General features: G+C 47.1%; 2 protein-coding genes across 2 annotated transcripts in view; one reads left to right on the plus strand and one right to left on the minus strand.

The window, feature by feature from the left end:
* Positions 1-2,495, plus strand: part of cno (adherens junction formation factor afadin) — a 56,229-nt gene extending 53,734 nt beyond the window's left edge. The window contains exon 24 of the mRNA XM_077639556.1: positions 993-2,495. Within this exon, the coding sequence (XP_077495682.1) occupies positions 993-1,334 (342 nt within the window). The 3' untranslated portion in view covers positions 1,335-2,495. The remainder of the gene's footprint in view (positions 1-992) is intronic.
* Positions 2,486-7,822, minus strand: LOC144106716 (uncharacterized). Its single transcript, XM_077639557.1, has 3 exons — positions 7,674-7,822; positions 6,687-6,915; positions 2,486-6,625 (listed from the first exon to the last, which is right to left on the minus strand). The coding sequence occupies exons 1-3, from the start codon at positions 7,712-7,714 to the stop codon at positions 2,486-2,488; spliced, it is 4,410 nt and encodes a 1,469-aa protein (XP_077495683.1). The 5' UTR covers positions 7,715-7,822.
* Between the last annotated feature and the right edge of the window lie 79 nt (positions 7,823-7,901).

Here is a 7,901-nt window from a genome sequence, read left to right on the forward strand (position 1 = left end):
AGCCAGCCGTGAACTTCTACTGCACTAGTCCGGCATTTTTGCGAAACGAAGAAATGCAGCAAGCACATGCTGCACTGGCAAAACGAAGGCAAAATGCTGTACTCCTTGAACCAGTGTAGCTAGTGCAGCCAAATTGAAGAGGTCTATAGAGTGAAAGGCATGTGTTGACCAGCAATGCATGCTTTTAACCTTTGTGTTACTAACATATTTTTATTTATTTTTTTCACGTTTCTGCGCTAGCAGTAAGGTTACCATAGAGTGAAAGGCATGTGTTGACTAGCAATTCATTTTTTAGCTGCTACACTTCATCTCGCAAGTTGTTTGCGGCGCTGTGAAGGCTGTGGCGATCTGAGCCAGTGAAAACTGCGTACACTGCAAAACGTGTTCCTCCACTTCCCTCACCCCCATGACTGGTGGCTTCATCCCTGGGAAGAAAAAAAGCACCAGTGTCCAGTTGCTGCGTGCAGGAGACTCAGCCGAATCGACAGACGGCATGTTTATGAATGACTACACATCATTTCACAGCAGGCCTCCGCTGTGCTGTGTTTGTGCAGACTTTCTCTGAAAATTTAACCAGTGAATGAAACATTTGCTGTACTTTCATAACACCATCCTGAACTGCCTTTCCAATTATAGCAATAATTTTTTGAATAGTTGCAACACTGCTCAAATATGTGAGGGAATATTTGTTGTCTTCATTGGCCCTAATTGGATGGGAGAGCTGTGCCTTTCACTGTGCTGCGAACAGCTTGTGAGGTGAAGTATGGCATTTTTTTTTTGCTACATCTCAGCACCAGCAGTAAGGTTACCATAGAGTGAAAGACGTGTTCATCAGCAGTGCATGTTGTTAGCCTTGTTTCACTAGCGTTACCAGTGGTGACAGTGCGAGACTTTGCAGTGACCGGAAAATTTGGCAGGTGCAAAAGTGTGCAGGAAAGGCTGCAATGCTCACTGCCAGGCAGTTTTCTATAGGTGAGCTTTTATTCTCGCAGCTGTGCCCCCAGGATGAAGAGGAAGAAGACTCGGGCTACACTCTGCAGGACATTGATGCCGTGCTGAATGCGCCGCCGGGCGGTTACCTGGTAGCCTCCACACCAGGCGTCATCGGTGCCCAGGAAGTGTACCGCGACCCCCGACAGCGAATTGAACGCCAGCGAGCCCTGCAGCAGCCAAGTCGGCCGCCCGGACCCGAGAAACTCACCTTCCGCGAGAAGATGCGCATGTTTGCTCGCGAGACAGGCGAGGAGCAGACTCCGCGGGACAAGATGAAGATCTCGCGGGCGCAGCGAGAGATTGAGACGACTCTCAATGGAGTGCCCACCCCAAACCGCTGAGCTGCACTGCGAAGCACGCTAGGAATGATCAAGAATTTGTTTAATCAAACGCCTCTGTAATGCAGTGCAAGGGACAGATGTCATGGCACACTGATGGGCCACTGTGAATTCTGTATTTCAAAGCGTCGAGTGTTTGGCCACCGCTATGTTCTCACAGACTTGTGTGCAAGTTTTGGAGCAGACGTGTTATCACATTTGTGCCCTTCTGAAGAACCACTGTTATATGCTGTACTGATGGACCGAAGCGAGTTTTATATTTTGAAGCATAGCACACTTAGCCGCCACTATGTTCTCTCGTGGACTTCGATGAATTTTACTGCTGGATGCAAGCATTCTGTTGTCCTCCTGATTAACTCAAGTTTCATTGTTTGAAGGAGAGAACCTATGGGAGCCACTGTATCATTTTCGCTGACTGTGAACTGGTAGCTTCATGATGAGATGACATATGACTACTGTTGCGTCCTTCTTAATGGACTTGTTTTGCAGCGTGTTGTTCACCCTTGTAAAATGACAGTTCTTTTACAACTCTCACCCACTAGCATGTTAAGAATAGTTATCATTATCATTTAGCTCAAGGCTTGCCAGCAAGGCAGCATTGCATGTCATTAGTCCCGAGGGTGCCTTTAGTCAAGAACCAAGATGATGTGGAGACTGTTTTTCTTCTCGTGAAAGGTTGATTTACTCAAGTGAAAGCACATGATCGTTGTCGTCTGTTCACTTTTAAAAGCAAATGTTGAGAACCATCACGGGAACTCTGTTGTAAAGAGTTTTTTTTTCTTGTTTTATATGCGGGTTTACTCATTCCAAATTCGAAGAACTTTCTTTGCCACGAGCAGAGTTTTCAGTTCATAACTGTGAGCAAGTCACAATGGCCGTTGGGCCACCATGTATTTTTACTCACTTTCTGTGGTGCTCTAATGCATGTCGCGTCAGTTGTCCTTTCACCAGAGTGCCTCCTTTTTATCATAGCGCAGCTAACACACACACCAAGAGTGGAAACTCTTCCCAAGGCATGGGACTTGGAGTCTTAGAGAGTCTTGGTCTGCGGGAGTGCAAAATGCCAAGCACAAGAAAAGTTCTTTTCTTGTATCACACACTGCTATGTTACCAGAGTGCCTGTTTTATTATTGTGCAGCTGCAAAATAAAAGAGCTACCTGAAAGCACTGTGACGTGACTTTTGCCATATTGGGCTTGCCGGCTGCCTGGCTGTTCGAACCCACTGGCATGGCCAGGATCGGTCGTTCTCGACGTTTGGAGGCTGCCTGTTATCACTTGTGTCAGTGCTGCAATATCCTGCTGTTCCTGGATGTGGCATGCTTACTGGTTCAGAAGATAACTTTGGAGAGGTGGGTTTGTTTTCATGTTGCTGCCGGGAGTTTTCTTCAAGCAGCCGCACCAGTGAGCTCACATTTCTTGGTACATCTACTTGTAGGGGTTTCTCAGGGCTGTCTGCAAGGTCTGTCTGCGTAGGATTTCTGGCACACTCGACCGGTGTGTCCAGTGACCTTGTGTCTTTTGACGAGCCTAACCGGAGAACTTTATGTGCACTGCTATTCGGAAGGTTCATTTGCAATGTCTCCTTTGGAGACTCTGCAGGCATAGATGTTCCTGTGTGCTGGAATGGCAAAGGTTCCTCATTGTAGTCAACCCTGGTGTTATCCAGTCCTTCTCGGTCATCCTTCCTTAGGCCTTGTGGGCTGAAAAATGATTTGGGAAACACTGGTTTATTGTTGCCTTTTTGCTGTGCTTTCTCTTCAAGGAGCTGGACAAGCGAAGTTACATTGCCCTTTGGAAGATCTATTTGGAGAGTTTGTTCCATGTCATTGTTTGCAGTATCCCTTTGCTGTGGTTTCTTTGGGTGGTCAGTGTGTGAAGCTAAAAGACCAGAACAACCGGTAGACACAGTTGTGGACTGCGCTGTTCTACTGTCGGTCTGAGTGGCCTGCTCCTGGACTGTTGGCGGCTTACACAAGTTAAGTTTCCAAGGGGGTGTGCCACTGGCACCAGTTGACCACGAAAACGTACTGCCAGGGAGCTGAGGGACTTTGGCCGGATCCTTTACAAGCGTGCACATTTTTTTAGGCCCCGTATTTTTGTCCCTGAGCCTTGTTCCAAACACTGACGACAGTTCTTCATGTTGTGGGCTGTTACTGCTGTCTTTTCCAAAAGCGTTGCTCACATGACTGCTTAGTGCCTTTGCTTTCCCAGAGATGATGTCCAAACGCAAATCCTCTGTCTGGGAAAAAGTGGAACTGGTGTCGGTGCTGTTTGCTTCGAGCAGGTGTGTCATTTTGGCGCACGCCTCCATGATTTTATGGACTGTGTCCAAGAGGGATTTTTTTTTCGGCGGTGCTTTGGGCTGTGGGCTGCCCTGAGCTCTTTCAGCTGTAATTGTTACAGCCGGTCCAAAGCCATCAATCCGTGCAGAGATGATTTGAGGCCACTGAATTGTTGGCGGGTCCTGCGAGTTTCGCAGCTTTGTTTTGTGTGGCTCTGGCTTCAGATTCTGTTTTTCAATTTTTTGGCCTGCCTTGGAATCTGAGTTCTCTGTAGTTTTAGCAACACCTGCTCCTTTGCTTTTCGCTCGTGACGCTGGTTGACCAATCCTTGACTCTTTCACAGAACCCCTTTCTTGCTTCTTATCACTTGCTTGACAGTCAGCTGATCTATCTTCCATCTCTGAAGGAGCTTTGGATTCCTTATCTTTTTCCAGTTCTTTTTGGGCCCATGGAAGTAAATGCTGAGTCTGCAACCTTTTCATTGCACTTCCTGCTTGCTTGTCTCTGTCGCCAATCAAACTCTTTGCTGTTATAGCCTTCTTATTTGAAGGAGTTTTTGAATCCCCATCATCTGTAGGCTCTTCTTGACCTTGTAAAGTCAACTTTAGTTTTTGTGACATTTTTGTACCACTCCCTTGCTTTTCAGCATCCTCTACAGAACTGTGTTCATCTAAAGCGTCCTTAGCTTTTGCGTTTTTGATTTCTGCTGGCTCTGTCCAGTCTTGCCGTGTTGGGTGGTGTGTCTGCACCTTTTTGGTAGGACCCCCCCTGTGGTTGCTCCTATCATTCGTGGATTTGTGTGCCACTCTAGCCTCCTTTCCAGAGGGAGCTTTCCATTTCTTGTGCCTTGCTGGTTCTTTATGGTCTTGTGCAGCTGGTTGCTGTGCGGGTAGCTTTTCAGCAGCATCCCTTTCATGCTTGTCTCTGTCGCCCACTGAACTCTGTACCGCTGCATTTTTCTCGTGGGAAGGACCTTTCCGTTTCTTGCGCCTTGCTGGTTCTTTACGGTCTTGTGCAGCTGGTTCCTGTGTGGGTAGCTTTTCAGCAGCACCCCTTTCATGCTCGTCTCTTTCGCCCACTGAACTCTGTGCTGCTGTATTTTTCTCGTCGGAAGGACCTTTCCGTTTCTTGTGCCTTGCTGGTTCTTTATGGTCTTGTGCAGCTGGTTGCTGTGTGGGTAGCTTTTCAGCAGCACCCCTTTCATGCTCGTCTCTGTTGCCCACTGAACTCTCTGCTGCTATATTTTTCTCGTCGGAAGGACCTTTCCGTTTCTTGTGCCTTGCTGGTTCTTTATGGTCTTGTGCAGCTGGTTGCTGAGTGGGTAGCTTTTCAGCAGCATCCCTTTCATGCTTGTCTCTGTCGCCCACTGAACTCTGTACTGCTGCATTTTTCCCGTGGCAAGGACCTTTCCGTTTCTTGTGCCTTGCTGGTTTTTTGTGGTCTTGTGCAGCTGGTTCCTGTGTGGGTAGCTTTTCAGCAGCACCCCTTTCATGCTCGTCTCTGTCGCCCATTGAACTCTGTGCTGCTGTATTTTTCTCGTCGGAAGGACGTTTCCGTTTCTTGTGCCTTGCTGGTTCTTTATGGTCTTGTGCAGCTGGTTGCTGTGTGGGTAGCTTTTCAGCAGCACCCCTTTCATGCTCGTCTCTGTCACCTGCTGAACTCTGTACCGCTGTATTTTTCTCGTCTGAAGGACATTTCCGTATCTTGTGCCTTGCTGCTTCTTTCTGACTTTGTGGACCTGGCCTGCGTGCTTGCAGCTTCCTCATAGCACTTTCTCCTTGCCTGTCTTTTTCAGTGATGGATTTCTGTGCCACTACAGTGTCTTTCTTGAAAGCAGCTTTTGAATCCTTTTCTTTTGCTGGTTCCTTGTCTTGTGAAGCAGGCTGGCATGCGTGCTTTTCTACGGCACCCTTTCCGAGCTTGTCTCTATTGCCTGAGGATTCCTGCCGCACTGCCGCTCTCTTCGAAGGCATTTTCAATTCTTTGCCCTTTAATGGTTCTTTTTGGTCTCCTTTTGAAGCTCGTTGTGTTGGCAGCTTCAAAATGGCTTTACTCCCTCTCTTGTCTGCAGGAATATCCACTTTGGAGCTTTTCTTCAAAGAAGTCTTGTAATCCACTCTCTGTTTGTCTGCTACTCCATGTGAGGGAATGTTCTTTGGTCTTGAAGTGGAGTTGGTATCAGTGGAAAGTTTCTTGTCTGTGATGTTTGGTGCAGGGACTTTAGGCAGAGCTTTCTTTGATGACGGGCCACTTTGTGACCCTGTGCTTTTTTGAACATGCATAGGTTCCTTTCTACTGGACTCTTTCAGTTGCAGTGGTCCTATTCTTTCTTGCCTTGGAACTTTTTGTTGCTTACTCTTTCTGCTTATTTCTTGTTCATTCTTGTGGTTTTGCAGTTTTGAAAGCTGCTCTGTGCCCATGTTATTGTCAGTTTCAGTTACAGCTGTAAGTCCAGCTGATGTCTTGGCTAATGTTCTGGGTGATGTTCTAACTGGACCTCCAGTAGTAGTGTCTTGTTGCCTAGTACCTGCCATATCGCCATGATGTGCTTGAAATTTGTGCTTGGTTCTGTTCTCACCTGGGTGCATCAGTTTTGCTCTGGTTCTTGTAGTAGAGACCGATCCCCTTTGAGTGGAGGCAGCATTTTTGTTTGATTTACCTTTATTATGCTGCCTGGTGGGTTTGGGCTTTGATAGTGAGATTGAACTTTGAGGTGTAATAGAGTCTTCAACAGCAGACTCTGTTTTCTTTCTCACAACTGTCTTCTCATGTGCTTTAACAGTCATTTTATCTTTGATAGCAGGTTGTTTGTCAAAGGATTCTAGTTGTAAAGGCAAGGCATCCTCGGATATTGGACTTCTTGTACCAGATGAAAGAGTCTCTTCGGAATAACTCAACAGCGGGCGACTGGCATCTCCACTGTCATCAGGGCGTGAGGCTTTCAACAAGCTCTTGGCACGTGCGTATACATTCATTGGGATGGCAAGTAATGTGCCCAGCACTCCATGTTCCTGCATTAAAGAACAGAAAATGGCTGTACAAGCGCACTTTCCAGTTTGTATAAACTCTGACCTTTGCTGGAAGACTGTCTTGTGGGCTGCGTGATGACTGAGCAAAAGAAGGCGTTGCATTGGGTGTTGTTCTGCAGAACTTGGTGAGCCTGACAGCAGCTGTACTGCATGTTGTCATCACAAAGCGGGCAGCCTGACACAGGAAGCTGAGGATGCCTTGTACTGCCCAGCTGACACAGCCAGGTGTCTTGCTTTGCTCACTTGCAGCTTTCTTGGGTCTCGCTGTAAGGCTGTAAATAATCAGGATGGGTATTCAGCCTTGGCAGTTAGAACAGTCAATAACTTGATAGATTTAGACTTCTCAGATTTTTCACTTAGCATAAGTTACCAAGTTACCTTCTCATATGCCTAGAAAATCGACTGTGTCCATGGCTTGTGAAATTGTCTGGAGAGAGGGACAGATTAATATAAAGGAAGGTAGGTTAACTGTGCAATGCTTACTTTGCTACCAAACACGTGGGAAGGGAGGAGCGAAAGAAGGTTAGGAGGAATGGAATACAATTAAGAGCCGGTAGGGAACGTGTCCGCATGGGGGCCATTTTTTCTGCGAGAAGAGTTCGAGCCTGTGTCCTCTAGGTGTTCAAAGAGCGTTTTGGCTTTCTTCTCGTACGAAGGTTGGGGCCAAGACCCCAGGATTTTGGCTTCCATTGAGGGACGAGGAACCAATCGCCGGAGCGCGTCTCGAACTGACCATTGATCGCTCAGGATGGTAGGGGTATGCCAAAACACGGCGAAATCAACAGGGAAAACGGAGTAGCTATGGGAAGAGTCATAGTTTTCTCATTCTCTTCCAACCTCTTTCGTCATGACGTAAGAGTACAGCATGAAAGTGACAGCAAAGCTAATTATGCATGAGGAAGACTCAAAGGCGCTTAGACAAGTCCCCGAAATTTTCTTTTTAAAACGTACTGCCGACATAAGACATGAACAACCGCGCCATGGCCCAATCAGCCTAAGCTCTACAGGGCAAGACATGAAGGTACCCGACCAAGAGTGCTTGGGCCTAGGTTTCTTTTTAGGGCGGGCCATATACGGCTGGTGTTTGCGAGCAGTGCACCACGCGAAGTATGCGCGCTCGTTGGCAGCAAGTCTACCCAGATATCGTGGACCTTTAAACTTGAATCCTTCAGCGTTCTCTTGCAAATCATGAAAGCAAGCATGATAATCGCAAATGCTCAAACGTGCTTCTTTCTTGAGAAGAAATGAAAACTACATA

This window comes from Amblyomma americanum, chromosome 10, assembly GCF_052857255.1.
Source record: "Amblyomma americanum isolate KBUSLIRL-KWMA chromosome 10, ASM5285725v1, whole genome shotgun sequence".
Lineage (NCBI taxonomy): Eukaryota > Metazoa > Arthropoda > Arachnida > Ixodida > Ixodidae > Amblyomma > Amblyomma americanum.

What these genes read in the sequence shown, in the direction of transcription:
- LOC144106716 (XM_077639557.1), bottom strand. Translation starts at nt 7,714, where the DNA reads ATGGCCCGCCCTAAAAAGAAACCTAGGCCCAAGCACTCTTG. An exon ending in CCTAGGCCCAAGCACTCTTG is followed by an intron (nt 6,916 to 7,673) that starts GTCGGGTACCTT and finishes GATTATTTACAG; the next exon opens with CCTTACAGCGAGACCCAAGA. An exon ending in AAGACAGTCTTCCAGCAAAG is followed by an intron (nt 6,626 to 6,686) that starts GTCAGAGTTTAT and finishes TCTTTAATGCAG; the next exon opens with GAACATGGAGTGCTGGGCAC.